The sequence below is a fragment of the Meles meles genome, chromosome 15, assembly GCF_922984935.1.
Source record: "Meles meles chromosome 15, mMelMel3.1 paternal haplotype, whole genome shotgun sequence".
NCBI lineage: Eukaryota > Metazoa > Chordata > Mammalia > Carnivora > Mustelidae > Meles > Meles meles.
This window is the reverse complement of record NC_060080.1, coordinates 31,804,348-31,821,069: the sequence shown is the minus strand read 5'-3', so window position 1 is coordinate 31,821,069 and position 16,722 is coordinate 31,804,348. Positions and strand designations below refer to the sequence as shown.

Here is a 16,722-nt window from a genome sequence, read left to right as displayed (position 1 = left end):
CTTATGTGGTTTTTCAAGGTTATAGGGTACCTTAAAATACTTGTTATCTCACCTAATTTTAATCATGACAATGTGATACATGATTATTTTCTCCTTATAGGCGAGATAAACTTTGGATTTGCATGGAGTTTTGTGGAGGTGGTTCTTTACAGGATATTTATCATGGTAAGACAAAAGTTATATTTTATACACATTAAGTAGAATTTCTTAAAATATAGTTATTTACTATATTAAAGCATTAATGCTATATGGAGGAAAGTTTGTTTTATTATTGTTATTTAGATACATAAAAGAATTTAAGATCTATATGGATGAAAGGAACATTTGCATTATAAGTTGCAAAATTATGTGCAGTTGAACTACTAGCTAATTCTGAAGAAGACATTATATATGGTTAGTTCAAAATTCCAAACTCAGATTTGTAAGAAACATGTAAAGGCCTTGATGGTTAAGCCAAAAGAATATCCAGTTAATACATGAGTTGTATTAATACAAAGATAATTGATTTTGCTCTCGTGTATTCAAGAAACATCAATTAAATTGTTGACCTTTTTAAATACTAGATTCTGGGGAATTAAAATTATTAAAGCCTTTTTTATTGAGATTTCATTGGAGTATGTAAGAAAGATTTGTGAAGTACAGTAACAGTGTTTATAGTCTTTCCTTTCTCTCTCTGTCCTATTCTGGTGGTATGAATGAGTTATTGTCACAGACTGCAGAGTAGGTATATTCTTTTACTGGAGCTGTGCTTTTTGATTAATGTAAAATAAAATACTATTTTAATAAGTCATATGTCAATTTTACCAGAAAATATTTTGGAAAATTTTTTCATTTTTCTTGATATGGGATTTGGGCTCACATTTTCCCGTTAGGGCCTCTTAAGTAATTTTGGGGACTGATGGTAATAAAGCAGTTGTTAAAAGACTATTTGGATAGGAATTTACTGTCTTTGTTTCACTTTATTTTACTGTATGTATCTTCTTGGTATAGATTTTATTTACCATAAAGATTGACATAATAGTCAAATTAAGTACTACTAAGTAGAGCTGGAATGAGAAAAAGGAAATGATAGATTTTCTGGACTTGTTCTCAAAAGCTTAATGAAGAAAATGGGCTTTTAACTGGTCTTTAAAAAGATGCGTAGGGAGATAGGAGAAGAATAAATGAAACAAGATGGGATTGGGAGGGAGACAAACCATAAATGACTCTTAATCTCACAAAACAAACTGGGGGTTGCTGGGGGGAGGTGGGATTGGGAGAGGGGGAGCGGGCTATGGACATTGGGGAGGGGAGGCGAACCATAAGAGACTATGGACTCTGAAAAACAACCTGAGGGTTTTGAAGGGTCAGGGGTGGGAGGTTGGGGCAACCTGAGGGTTTTGAAGGGTCAAGGGTGGGAGGTGGGGGGAACAGGTGGTGGGTAATGGGGAGGGCACGTTTTGCATGGAGCACTGGGTGTTGTGCAAAAAGAATGAATACTGTTACGCTGAAAAAATAAATAAAATGGAAAAAAAAAAAAAAAGATGCGTAAACTCTGGGTAGAAAGAAGAGGTAGAAGTGTGTCCCAGGAGATGAAACAACAGTACAGTGCCGTGTATTTGGGGAATAGGGTCAGATACAGAGAGCCGTGAAAGCCAGGTGGGAGAGCATGGGAACATTTCTGCTTTATAAAAAGTTACTTCTTTTCTGAGAATATATTTTTAAGTACGGCTGTTCTTTATATTTGAGAATTTTTTTTATTAATTACATTTTGATTTTGAAGTTTCAGTGAAAATTGAGAAATACTTGGCATTATTTTGCATTTTAGGACATAAACAGTATTTATGGAAGCTATTCAAAAAGCTGTTTCCCTTTTTTGTTTTAGTTTGGACTAAATTTATCTACTATTTTTTCTCATACTTATTCATTTAATTTCCTTTGTCCTGAAGTTTTTTTCAGTTGGGTCTTCTAGGGGTGCACTCTCAGTCTTTGACCCTCATTCTTCAGTCATAGGTTAAGTGGGGCATAGACCGATATTTTTCTGTCAGCATTTTGAAGATATATTAGACTTGTGTCCTCTAGCTTCTACAGTTGTTGGTATCTTTTATCACTCTACGTATTAGTCCTTTTCAGGTAATCTTCCTTTCTAATCGGTTTTAAGATTTTTTTTTTCCTCTTAAATTTCAGGTGTGTTTAGTATCTAAACATGGATTTACATTTACTTTTCTTGTTTAGGACTTAAAGTGCTTATCAGAAAGGATTTAATTTATTCTTCAAGCCTGGACAGTTATCAATTATTATCTCTTAAAATCTTTTCTACCCCAGTATTTTTGATCTCTCCTTTTAGAATGTCAGATATACGTTAGATCTTCTCTGTGTCTCTTAAACTCAACTGTATATTTTGCACTTTTTAATCCCTCAGTAGAGCACTGAGGATTCACATAACCATCTTAGAGTTCACTGATTTTACAGCTGTGTTTAGTACATCCATTAGGTTTTAATTTTTGGTGACTGTATTTCTCATTTCTAGAAAGTATTTGGTTCTATTTTAAGTCTCCCTTCATTTTATATTTGTCTTATTCTCTTGTAATTTTTCATTACTTCTTATACATCTTTAGTTTTTTAAGCATACCTTTCTTCAGTGTTTCTCAGATTGTTAAGTAATTCCATCTGATATATATGCTTGCTTTTAGGTTTCTGGTTCTGCTTTCTTCATGAAGAAGAAAGAAGACCTGTTTTTTGTTACAGAAATATTTTTGTCATGATTGTTGTCATTCCATTTCAACCAAATGTTGGAAATAGCAAAATAATATGAGTTTATGATTCTTGATTTATTTATACTGATCAGCAGCTGGGTCAATGGAAGAAAAGATAATTTTACAACACCCTGGATATTCTCACATATATATACAAGGGATTACATGCTTATACAAACCTCAGCCCCTATTCACTCTTGACTTCATCCTGATTGCCACCAAATGACCTTCTTGTGGCAATGTGTATACTCCTCTTTGGCAGGTCTGTAGTGCTCTCTACTTGCACAGCTGCATAAGACAGATACCTCCATTTCTTTCTGTGTTTTTCTTTCTCTTCTCTCTTTATCACACTGTCATTCTGTGTGAGTAGTGTACTAACTTGGGTTACCTCACCTAGTGACAGAGAAATTCTTCTTTTCTAATAACCCTAATGCTTGTGGGATTTTGCTTTTTTATTTGTGTAATACAAAGCATATCTTGATCTGTCATGGAAAAATTGCAAAGCCTGCTTTTTTCCCTGTTATTTCTGCTTTCTTTTTTTTAACTTCTGCTTTCTGAAATATCACTAAACCAATTTTTATAATTTGTTTTACTGCTCTTATATCATCACTCCATAGGATTTTTTAAAAATTTAAATCTTCTTACAAGAGGGAACTGTATTAGTTGTCTATTGCTATATAACAAATGATCCCAAAATTTAGGAGCTTAAAACAGCAAATACTATGTCCCAGTTTCTGAGGGTCAAGAATTCAAGAATGATTTAGTTGGGCAAGTCTAGCTCAAATTCTCTCATAAACTTGCAGGCTTCACTATTAACTGGGACTCCAGCCCTCTGCGGGCTTGGGTAGGGCTCAGGAATTCACTTGCACCTTGATTCACTTTACATGGCTTTTGGCAGGTATCAATTTTTTACTGTGTGGATCTGGCCATAGGACAGCTTGAGTGTCTTCACGGCAGCTGGCCTCCCCGGGCATGCAGTCTCCGAGAGCAAAGAAGAAGCCATAAACCCTTTTATGATGTAGTCGCAGAAGTTGTATACGATCCCTTCAGCCATATTTTGTTCTTTAGAAGCAAGTCATTTCTGTCCAGCGCATACTCAGAAATGGAATTAAGTTCTAATGAGGTGGAAATTATCAAAGCATTCATGAACATGTTTTAAATTACCACAGATGTGTGGAGGGGATACATTTTGAATTTATATTTATACATGAGTTTCTTCTCTCCTTTTGTTTACTTTTTCTTTGAAGAACTAACATTGGAACCTTTCATTGTTCCAGTATAATGCATTTTTTTCTCTATTTTCCATTGAACATTTTCCCTCTGTTTAATATTGTTCTTTTAACAGTTTTACACATTCTGTTATGTCATTTGTGGTGAATTTCTTCCCACTTATTTAATAATTTTGAATTCTCAGATCATTTTCAGCAGGAATACCATATGGCTTTTGAGAGTGGGTTCTTCCACAGTGGTGGTTATGGTGGTTTTTCTTTCTGTGATCCCAAGACCCCAGTGTATCCAGTATATTTGAACCCTAAACCTGAGTGAAGAGGCCTGTGGTGACAGAATCTGGAAGATATTTTCCCCTATCCAGATCCTGTCCATGATATAAAATCCTTTGTCTTCTTTTCCTTGTCTACTCTTTTAAGGTGAAGATGTAGCCCTTTGAATGTTCTGGTTTTATGGGCATACTTGTTTTAACTGTTCGTCTACAGATCAGTGGCCTTTTCTTCTGTTCTATTCCCCATGTAGGGGATAAAACTAAAGCTCCAGCTTACCAAGATTGACCTTTTCTTTAGAGATAGCTAGAATATTTCACATTTTTACCATTCTGATTTTCATTTCCCTTTTTGTTTTTGGCTCCTGGGAAAGTCTCTAACTTTTTAACATAGCTAAGCATTTAAAAGCTTATTTGAAATATTCTTTTCTGTCATTTCTAGGTATTGTTTTCAGGGTGTTTGCCATATTGTGGAAACAGAAATAGAAAGGAGGCCCATCTTACTGAATGAGAGGGGCTTGCAAACCACAAGAATTAGTTATATGACTTATCTTCAGACATTAAAACCCAGACTTGTCCTTAAGAAAATCTAAGTGAAATAGATTTCTCTCTTACACAATTGTAAAATACAACAAATACCCCCCCCCAAATAAACATTTTTCGACGAGGTTACTATCTAGCAAAAGATTGCATCATTGGAGTTTAATTCAATTTTTAGAATAGTCTCTCCCACCTAATGTGGAGAGACTTCATTCTAAAGTGATTTAGTAGGGAAAAAGAGAAAACTACTTAAATGTCTTCAGTAGTGGATAGATGCAGAGAAATATTGTTTAAATATTATGATTGAATTATATGTATTGGTATAGAAAGTTGTCCAGGGTAAGTGAAAAAAGGTCTTAAAATTGTATGTGTACTATGATTCCATTCATATTCTTCTGGGAGATCTATACATACATTATTTAAAATATGTCTCTACATAAAATTATCTGGTAGGCTATAGGCCAAATTATTGATATTGCCTATTATTGAGTAATAGTTTGGGTAAGGAATAGACCTTTACTTTCCAAACTTATCTGTCGATTGGATTTTTATAGTGAACATACTAATTTTATAGCTATAAAGCTAGTAACTTTAGAGGGAAAAATATTGACTTAAAACTAGCTGTAATGCAGGATGCCTGGGTGGCTCAGTTGGTTAAATATCCAACTTTTGATTTTGGCACAGGTCATGATCCCAGGATTGTGAGATCAACCCCTGCTTCAGGCTCTGTGCTGGGTATGGAGCCTACTTAAGATTCTCTCTCTCCCTCTCCCTCTGCCCCCTCCTTTTTAAAACAATTATTTATTTATTTGAGAGAAAAAGTGAGTGAGAGAAAGCATAGAGGGGGAGTGAGAAGCAGACTCCCTGTTGAGCAGAGAGCCTGACATGGGGCTCAGTCCCAGGACCCTGGAATCATAACCTGAGCCGAAGGCAGATGCTTAACTGACTGAGCCACCCAGGCCCCCTCTGTTCACCCCTCTTTAAAACAAAACAAAACAAAACTAGCCTTAATACATGCATTGCATATCAATTTTGGAAAAGCTTTAATAAAAACTAGCTAGCTAAGCCTCATCTCCATGATTTATTTCTTTTAAAACATTTAAAAGGAATATTGATCAGCGAGGTGCAAAAATAATAATATAATTAATTTCAGAGACTACTTCAGTCCTTTATTCATTCCACAAACATTTATTTAGCAACTTTCCCATGCCAGGCACTGTTCTAAACACTGGGGCTACAACAATGAGAAAAATCAGATTTAAAAAATCCTGCCCTCATGGAGTTTCCATTTTACTGCAGTTGTTTAGGTATATCAAGGCTATTGCTTAATGGAACCTGTAGAACTTCATCATTTACTGAAAAGTATGCTTTGACTAAATTTACTGATACTAATTTTCTTCTCTTATAGTAACAGGACCTCTGTCAGAACTGCAAATTGCATATGTTAGCAGAGAAACACTACAGGTAGGTCCAGTACAAATTAAAAAGTACCATTCTTTATTGAATTCAGTGTTTAATTATTAAGCAATATCTGTTAAGTAAAGGTTGAGCATTCTAGTTCGAAAAACTCTTGGATTTTAACATATTTTTAACTGGGTAGTAAACTAAAATTATATTTGCAGATAAACACTGTAAATCCTTGGTGTGATAATATGGCCTCCTAAAATTTAAGTGCTGTGGATTTGTTATTTAATATTTTTATATTCCTCTTAATACCAAAGAAAGGCTTGAAAATTAAGCACTCTTACAGGAATTGAAACTCTTTCTATTACTAACTGCATTTATCCTTTTTAAATGTTCTTCTAGACTATTTGCAGAGTTTAGTGGAAAGTATTTGTCTTTAGAAAATTAATGGTTCCTGCTGAGCTTTGCCTTTTTCATTTTCTTGATTCTTTTGTCTTTTTAGGCTATTTCAGTAAAATAATGATTACCACTAGACTTTCTGTAATGAGTAAATAAAAAGTTTCTGCTTTTAATTTCATTAATTCCATTAATCACTTTACATCCTGAAATACGCTCTGTAGTAAAGTCTTATTAATTTTTGTGTTTTGTTTTTTGAAACTCCAGGGATTATACTATCTTCACAGTAAAGGAAAAATGCACAGAGATATAAAGGTATACATCATATGTTTAACCTAATGGTATCTCTCATTTTTAAATACTCGGCTCAAACTGTTGAACAATTGTCTTAATCTCTTTGATGAATTTCTTACCTGAAATATGTCACTGTAATAAAATTGAATGATACTTTTAAGAGTTTTATTACTTTTTTTTAAAAGATTTTATTTATTTGTCAGAGAGAGAGCAGAAGCACAAAGAGCTGCCAGCAGAATAGGCAGAGCAGGTAGAGGGAGAAGCAGTCTCCCCGCTGAGCAAAGAGCCCCATGCGGGACTCAATCCCAGGACCCTGGGATCATGACCCGAGCTGAAGGCAGACACTCAACCAACCCATGGGACTCAATCCCAGGACCCTGGGATCATGACCCGAGCTGAAGGCAGACACTCAACCAACCAAGCCACCCAGGCGTCCTGAGTTTTATTACTTTTCTATAGCAACTTTAGTGAGATACAATTCACATACCATAAAATTTACCCTTTTAAAGTATACATTTGTGGATTAGTGTTATAATAACCCGGATTAGTTTATCTATAGTTACTTTTTTGTAAAAAGCAGATTAGGTCATCAGCTTCCATTAAGTTGGGGTTTTTAGAACATACCATGCTTCAAATATTATAGTAAATTTTGGCGGTCTTAAAGAACTATCATTAGTAATGTCTCAAAATGGATAAATTCAACTGTACCATTTTCTGATGGTCTTTGATTTAACTGGCAGAGGAGAGCAGGTGCACTGGATATGCTGGGGTTAGCTCTGTGGTAAATTTGGTGCTCTGGGAGGACTCCTGAAGTTATTTCTAAGCATTCTGCCATCTCCCCAATTTAGTATTTTCTCCTTTCATTTATTTTTCTTTTACCTTCTTCCTTGTTCATCTTTTCTCCTACTTCTTTCCCCCTTTTGTTTTCTGAAGTTTTCTTTGACATAAAGATTATTCACTTTTGAGGGGTGGGTATCCTGTTGCTCTTTGAGTCCCTGAAAGCCATGGACCCGCTTCTCAGAAAATGTCCTTATGCCCGGCCTTCATATTTTGCATGAAATTTCAGTGGACTGTCATATCAGCTGCTGAGATCCTTTACTTTAAGTATTTTTTATAAGCCACTTAAAAGACATAAGCGAAGAGCTTTGGAGTTCAAAGGGAGAAGAGATCATAACATAAATAAATCAAGAATTTATCAGCACCTAGATGATCTGGAAAGACTGATAGATTCTTGTCAGAAGTGGAGGTTGGAGTGCCTTCCAAGCAGAGGGAACAGTGAAGCAAAGATACCGATGTCAGAAAGTGTGGGGTCATTGTGGGGAGCATAAAAGCCTTACCGTTTTATTGAAGAGAACGTATAACGTATGAGAGTAACAGGAGATGGGCTTGGCTCCATTACACGATGAGTTGTGTGCCGAACTTCAGAGTTTGTGCCTAACTGGGGAGATTCAGCCCATCATCATTATTTCCACCCTGGTCTAAGCCACCAATTTATTCTTTCTCACCAGCACTTTTCTAGCAGCCTTCCAGGTGCTCTACTTGAATGTTTCTATAGTCACTTCTCCAGCTTGCAACCAGAGTGATCTTTTTATTTATTCATTTGTGTATTTATTTATTTTTAAAGATTTTATTTATTTGATAAAAAGAGAAATTGAGAGAGAATAATAGAGAGAGAAAGAGCCAGAGAGCACAAGCAGAGGGAATGGCACAGAGAGAGGGAGAAGCAGGCTCTGCACTGAGAGGGGAGCTGGATGCGGGGCTGATCCCAGGACCCCGGGATCATGACCTAAGCTGAAGGGAGACACTTAACCATCTGAACCACCCAGGCACCCCAGAGTGATTTTTTTAAATCACGGCTCATCGCTCTTTTGTTTATAAACCACCTTGGCTTCCTACCATACTCAGTGTAAAATCAAGATTTTTTTTTTTTACTATACAACCCTGTAAGGTTATCCATGATCTGGCCCCTGCTTTTCTCTTTGACCTCATCTCACACGCCTCTCCATTTCACTCATTCTGTTTCAGCCACACTAAACTTGATGTTTTTGGAATACATAGAACTCATTCTGGCACCAAGGCTTTGTGTTTGCTGTATCTTCTTCCTGGAATGTTTTTCTCCCAGATTTTGGCATCTCTGCACCCTCACTTCATCCAGATCTCTGCTCAGATACCACTGTCTTTAAAGTACTTATCTCTTCTGCCTTTGAATCATTTCTTGTGTCCATTCATTCATGTGTGTGTGTATTCATCTTTAGATTTTCTTTCTCTCCTATTCAGTGTAAACTTCACGAGAGCTGGAACTTACTCTTATTTTTTACTGTATTTGTTACTATAGCCCTAGAGCTTAAAATAGCAGTTGGTTGCTCAGGGAGAGAGGAAAGGAAGGGTGGAAGGAAAGGAGCTTCAAAGGCCATAGATGGATGTGTGTGATATAAACTATAATTCAGGAAAATTTACCTGGCGCTGGGGAAAGACCAAACTGAGCACTGTGGCAGACATCTAGATAGCTGGCGCCCAGATCAAGTTAAAATCCGTGCTGTATTGTCAGTTAAGTGCCCAACTCCTGATTTTGGCTCTCAGGGTTGTGAGAGTAAGCCCCATACCAGGCTCCGCTCTGGGCCGGAAGCCTGCTTAAGATTCTCTCTCTCTGCCCCTGCCCCCTCCTCCCTCTTAAAAAAACTCCCCCCTGTAGTCCTTTGTCCCTCCTTTTTCTTGTTTGTCCCATTATTCCATAGTGCTGCAGTAATATCAGGTGCTGCAGTCCTACATTATGGTTTCCTCTTTTTTTGGATGGAAAGGGGTTTCCTAGTATTTTTTGTTTAAGCCTATAATTATGTGATTGATGGCACCTTCGATTAAAGAGCCTGCTTGCTTTCGTTTGTTCACTTAAAAGTTATAGAAAAGGCAAAAAATAAAATTTAAAAAGTCTGTACATCTTGGGACACAGTATTTCTACCTCTTTTAAAAGCTCTGAGCTTATTGAAGTGGTTACTCGGGTCGGGGTCAGGAAGAAGGAGTTGCTAAAATGTGACTAGTCATTGTAATGGGAAAACACTGAGTTTTTTCCTCTCTGTAAAGGGAAAAGCCCAGTTCTTCCCTACTGTGTCCTTCTTTCCTGAGTCTACTTTACTTCCTCACATAGAACACTTCACTTCTGACACTTTTGGTCACCAAATGTGTGGCGGTTTCCCCCACAACAAGAAGTTCTCTGTGACACCAACTGGGTGTCCATACCATTTAACTCAATTCTGACACGTTTCCTGGAGGTAGCATCAGATCCCATAGATACGGGCTCAGTCCCACAGGACTGGCCCTTTTCCCATCACACACACACACAAACACACACCCTCCAAATAATAGGTTGCAAGCCCAGGTTATCAGCTGTGCTTCTGAGCAGCTGGCTGGATAGCTCAGAGGTTCCAAAGACCCCCTTCCTGGGTTCAATTAATTTGTTAGAGTGGCTCACAGAACTCCGGAAATTGTATACATTTACCAGTTTATTAAAGGATTTGGTAAGAGATACCAATGAACATCCAGATGGGAGCGATGCATAGGGCAAGGTATGTGGGAAGGGGTGTGGAGATTCCATTCCTTCTCCAGACATGACCCTCTCCTAGGACCTCCATCAACCTGGAAGCTCTCTAAACCCCATTTTATGGAGGCTTCCTCTTTAGGCATGATCAGTCATTAACTCCATTTTCAGCTCCTCACCCTTCTCAGAAGATTGTGGGGCAGGGCTGAAAATTCCAAGCTTCTGATCATGGCTTGGTCTTTTCAGTGACCATCCCTTATCCAAGAGCTGTCCAGGAGCCCACTCATAGTTGCTTCATTAGAACAAGAAGACACTCCTGTCACCCCCCGAAATTATAAGTGTTTCAAGAGCACTGTGTCATGAACCAGGGTCTGAGATCATATATTAGAACAAAAGATGCTCCTAGTGCTCTTGTCATTCGGAACTTAACTATGGTTTCCAGAGGGCCATGCCAGAAACTGGGGGGAGAAACCAATCTATATTTTCTGTTATCTCACAGTCATGTAGACAGGGGACATTTTTTTTTTTTTAAAGATTTTATTTTATTTATTTGACAGTGAGAGAGAGAGATCACAAGTAGGCAGAGAGGCAGGCAGAGAGAGAGGAGGAAGCAGGCTCCCTGCGGAGCAGAGAGCCCGACGTGGGGCTCGATCCCAGGACCCTGAGATCATGACCTGAGCCGAAGGCAGCGGCTTAATCCACTGAGCCACCCAGGCGCCCCGACAGGGGACATTTTAATTTGGTGGGCCCGTGGCTAGTTATTTATCTTCTGAACAGGCCTAAATGGTGGGCAGACATGTTAAGATAGACAGCCCCATGTACTAAGCAGCAAGGTTCAGTCTTATAGACCAGCACCATTTCATCGACGATCAATTCCTATGAAGGGAAATTTGTGGATTTTTTTGAACAGAAATAGTTTAAAATGTAATAGAAGGAAGTGAAAATACCAATATAAGGTCACATTTTAGTGCAGTCACAGTGTTTATTCAGTAAGAAAATAACATTTAGATGAAAAATAATACATCATTTTTATAATAACATTCATATTGTATTAATAGCAGCCTTTTGCAAGATGGAAATTTTGTAAGAATAGTCAGATCGACTAAAATGTGGATGGTAAGTTTTCCTATGAATATAATGATGTGTAACACTTTAGTTGGAGATACTTTAAACTTTTAAGTATTTCTAGGTCTAAGGCTACTACTTATGTTTATTTTAAATACGAAATTTGGTCTATTACATATGCTGTCTGAAAAAATGTTTCTTACTTTAAAATGTTCTCACTTTGAAGGGAGCTAACATTCTGTTAACGGATAATGGTCATGTAAAATTGGGTAAGTAAATTAAAATTTTGTCATTTGTTCCAATTTATTCAAGAACATAATAAGTTTGTATTTTAGGACTAGTTTTTTCCCCTCAGCCTTTCTGTATTTTTAGTTGATAATCTCATTGCGGGGCATATGTAACCTCTCTATATCTGGTTCCTTTTCCCTTAAATGGGGATAAAGTCTGATCTTCACGTATGAGAGATTTGTTTTAAAGATACCATAAAATAATAATTCTTTAGAGATCCTTTTACCTATAACCTGAGGAATGTGACTTTTAGTAAGAATAATCTGTACAGAATTACCTTGTGACCAAAAAACAAGGTAAACAAACCAAGCCAAAAAAATCAATTGTACCAGCAATCCTACATCCTTTGCATTAGCTTTTAAAATAAAATACAGTATTACTTATATAAGAATGTAATATCAGTGTTGGTTGTTGCTTTATTTCAAACTGTACCTTTTGTTTTGTAACTTTTGATTCTGACTGAAATCGAGTTTAAACCCTAAATAAGTTTGAAAGTTTAAGACTGCAAACATGTATAGTATAGTAGTTTTTATAAATAAGATCATAGCTGTTAGGTGTTAAATGAAGTATTTAATAAATAAGAAAGTTATTTTGAATTACATATTACTATAAGATAAATCAGAAATTTTAAAAAATTGTAAAAACACAAAACTGTTTTGAACTGTAGTCTACAATACAACTAATCAGATTTAAAAGTATATAGCTGAAAATTAACACATAATAAAAATTTACCAAACCTCTTCTAAAGATGAAAAAAGCATTTATCTTAACTATTAATGGCTTAGTGAACAGTTTCTGTCAGCAGTTTAATATTTTGTGTTAATATTATGTGCCTTCCTGGCATACATCCTATATAGATCTTGGTTGATAAGGACTTAGAAATGACCGTTAAAAACTAGAAAATATTTAGAACTCAGCATACTTAAAGAATAGCAACAAATCCTACATAAAAACAGATTTCCTGATAGTGATTTGTGTTGGTATTAGAATGTAGTGCTGAGGTGAGATTTTGTAGAATATTCTGTTTGGATGTCTTTTCAAGCTAGGGTAGATTCGCCAGTAGATTATTAGTTTGTTTGATGTCAGTCATCATGAATGTGGCAGGAAGTGAATGGAATATATTACTACTTACCATCTCTTCCAGTGATATTCCTTGAATTTTAGGTCCTGGGAATTTGAAATTATATTATTAAATCCGGCAGCTTAAATTTTCTCAGCTGTCTGTTTCTCATCAAAATCATTTGATCTTGACTTACTGTCATTTGATTCATGCAGGGATATATGGGAATGTATTTGGCTGTATACAAACTGACTACTTTGTGATATTTTAATGCTAACCCGGAAAAGTTAAAAATTTTAACGTGATGTTTAAGAATATTTCATTTCTGTGAAATTAGTTTAACGAAAAGAATTATTAAAAGTTATTTCTCATGTTACTGTAAATAGTTTTACTTTCCCTCAGCTTTCTTTTCTAAATGTTTCTTTTTTTTTTAATAGCTGATTTTGGAGTATCTGCACAGATTACAGCTACAATTGCCAAACGGAAGTCTTTCATTGGTACACCATATTGGTAATTGTATTTTAATTGACATTTTAACTTTTTGTTATTCTATCATTATTGAATACAGCATCTATTGAAAAAAAAAAATAGACTGGCCAAAATTTTTAGGACTAAAACAGATTAAGAAGATAATCAGTAGCTTAAGCAATTTAGGCCTGTACACATGTAGATGGATTACACAGCCAAGGAATATTTTATCATGTTTATTTTCACTAAGAGCAAAAGGCTTTAAAAAGATAGATAGTGGCTTTTGGGAATCTTGATACAAAGGAACTCTCACTGACTCTCTGGGGTCCAGCCTGGTTTTTACACATACTTAGTAAATGTTTGTTGATAACTGATTTCCAACTCCAGCTTCAGAGATTAAAAGCTAATGTTATTTCTCTTCTAAGAAAGTAAGAACTATCTTGGGAGCTTGTGAAATTGTGAATTAGGCAAAGTAAATTTTGGGACATTCTCACACTTCATCTCTCTTTCTAGTATCATGTCTTTACCACATGAACTCTAGGGATGTAGAACAAAATGGAATCTCTTGTCCAGAGTGACTAAGGTTGGCAGTTACTCAGTTAATAAAAAATGTTCAGTGGCACATCTCAAAATTCAATACGTATATACCTCAAACATTTTATTTTAATTTAAGGCATATGAGTGCACTTTTTTTTGTTTGCCATGGGACCTTTTCTTTGAATGGCTCACTAATTAGAGTTCTGTCTTAATAATATAAACTATACCTACAATGCCTTAGCTGTATTTCTTGGGTTGTGTTTCTCTAAAATGCAGTGAGAACTTGGACGTATAAAGCATGTGACTTTTTTTTAAGTCTGACGTATGAGGAATAAATTCAGCCTTATTCCGTATGCCGTTCTCTCAAGGTTGAGAAACTTGTATACCATGGTAGTGAGAAATACTACCATAATCAATATAAAAGATAGGTTTCCAGCACCCAAGGAAGTATTCTTTTGTCCCCTCTTAGCAAATTCTGTTCCCTCGTCCCTAGCCTGTCAACACCCAGTCTGATTTCTGTCTCTGTAGTTTTGCCTTTTCCCCTAATGTCATACGAATGGAATTATACAGTCTGTAGCCTTCCTAGTCTTTTGCAGTTGTCATATTCTTCACCTAATTTGCCAGGTCTTCTGGTTTTGTCTTTAGAAACTTGCCTTTAACAGGGGTTTTGGAAGCATTCACTTTAATTTTCATAACTCTTTTCAACTTCATAACAAATCGGTTTTTTATAACAAATAATATTATTTATTGTATTACATAACATATATATATATACACATAATATAATGAATAAACAGACTCAGAGATGAACTCAGTTGACAGTGGTAGGCAGACAGTCTAACTGGCAGAAGTAGAAGTGCACCAGCTGGATAATTTCACACATATTTTATAGAGGAATGGAGAACATCATCTAACATGGCAAGCCAGGCATATCAGCTTTATGCACTTTGCTTCTCTGCAAGTGCATTTCCCCCCAGCAAGCTGGAACCTAGCCAGCAATAAAGTAATAACTGATATACTTTAAAATTACTTTTCTTATAATAATTTAAATATTTTTAAGAAGTACTTTAGGATTAGAAAGATTTTTAAGAACAAGCATCTTGAAAACTAGAGGGTTGGAGTGTGTGTGTGTGTGTGTGTGTGTGTGTGTGTGTGTGTGTTTAATTTCACTGACTTACTTGACTTGCCTGAAATTGTACTAGGAAGACAGATGTGTATTTGCTACTTATTTAAATCATTCTTTTGATATTAAGAGTTGGTTATTTTTAAAACTGTTGTTTAGGATTTAAAATATTTATATTTGAGAATTAGTATAATTTAGATCAGTCAAATACAAATTTATAGAAATATAATTAGAATAAGACTATATAGGAAAGTTAAAAAAAAAGAAAACTAAGTTTGGGTCACTTTCCTTTAAATAAATACAGCTTTAAAAAGCAAACACTCATTTTTATAATTTCCACCATTATAATAAAACTGAAAAACTGCCAATTAACTTTATAGTAAATATGAATTAAGAACTAAATGAAGATTATTGATGCCCCAATAAATAGTTTTGGTCACATGAAAACAGAGGCCAGATTGCAGTTTATTGGTGTAAGCAGGTAGAGCTAAAAATTGTAGAACATTTATTGCAAGGTGTTATTTCTTTGTAAAATTCTGCAGAGGAAGTGATGGAGATGTGGACAAATATGGGATGTGTTGCTATATTATAATTGGTAAAGTTTTATAAACATTTATAGTTAGTATAGCAAAGTAACCAAGGAGTCACCAGTAGGGTCTTGGGATGCAGAATCTTACAAAGTCAAGATCTTGGAAGAGATCTTTGAAATACTACATATTTTTCAGATATCAGGGCCTAAATAGGCCTCAGCTTAGTTTCAAGTGCCTCTGATGGGAATATGAAAGAAAATACAATAAATAGAAGTTGTTTTTTGTTTTCATTTTTTTTTCTCTCCTGGAATATTTCCTTCAGGATGGCACCAGAAGTTGCAGCTGTTGAGAGGAAAGGGGGTTACAATCAGCTCTGCGATCTCTGGGCAGTAGGAATCACTGCCATAGAACTCGCTGAGCTTCAGCCACCTATGTTTGACTTACACCCAATGAGGTCAGTATGTCATAATTGAAGAACTCTGTACTCAGATTAAGGGTAATTCCCTACCCCTGCCCAGTATTTGTTACATCATGAACAAATAATGTTCTTAGTCTTGCTCTACGTTATTAGTAGCAATAGTATTATTTAATAGTAATAGAATTATTTATATTACATATTAAAATGTGAAATCTTAAAATGCTGTGTAATTTGTTGTTGATTTTTCAGAGCATTATTTCTAATGACAAAAAGTAATTTTCAGCCTCCTAAACTAAAGGATAAAATGAAGTGGTAAGTATTTTTGTGTTAGTTACTTTATAATCATGAGTTAAAAAAAAGAACTAAAACTTAAAATTCTGTAATTTTCCAAAATTTCTTAGGTCAAATAGTTTTCATCATTTCGTGAAAATGGCACTTACCAAAAATCCAAAAAAAAGACCTACTGCTGAAAAGTTACTACAGGTATCATTTTTGCCCTGAAATACGTCTTTTTTCAAAAAATAAAATGTCCACTTAGTTTTCTAATGAGTGTTTTGTATTATGTTACTTTTATAGCACCCATTTGTCACACAACCTTTGACACGATCTTTGGCAATTGAACTGTTGGATAAAGTGAATAATCCGGATCATTCCACTTACCATGATTTTGATGATGATGATCCTGAGGTAGGAATTGTCTTTACCAACCTAGTATATTTAACACATATGTATATAAGTATGTGCATCTCAATCAATTTTTTGAAGTTCCGGGTCTAGTTCAAATGAAAATCTCCTAAGGAAATAATTAAAGTCTTTGACTCGGCATCTCTTAGGGAA

At 35.5% G+C, this 16,722-nt stretch overlaps 1 protein-coding gene across 13 annotated transcripts in view; it reads left to right on the top strand.

Annotated features, from left to right (window-relative positions):
* Positions 1–16,722, top strand: part of MAP4K3 (mitogen-activated protein kinase kinase kinase kinase 3) — a 192,214-nt gene that overhangs the window by 114,249 nt on the left and 61,243 nt on the right. For all 13 annotated transcript variants that reach the window (XR_006815104.1, XM_045979494.1, XM_045979492.1 and 10 more), the window contains 9 exons: positions 101–165; positions 6,179–6,234; positions 6,838–6,885; positions 11,688–11,730; positions 13,247–13,319; positions 15,790–15,921; positions 16,135–16,197; positions 16,287–16,368; positions 16,462–16,572. Coding sequence is in view for 12 of the 13 variants with exons in the window: in XM_045979494.1 (XP_045835450.1) it covers positions 101–165; positions 6,179–6,234; positions 6,838–6,885; positions 11,688–11,730; positions 13,247–13,319; positions 15,790–15,921; positions 16,135–16,197; positions 16,287–16,368; positions 16,462–16,572 (673 nt within the window). In the remaining variant the exon portion in view is untranslated. The remainder of the gene's footprint in view (positions 1–100; positions 166–6,178; positions 6,235–6,837; positions 6,886–11,687; positions 11,731–13,246; positions 13,320–15,789; positions 15,922–16,134; positions 16,198–16,286; positions 16,369–16,461; positions 16,573–16,722) is intronic.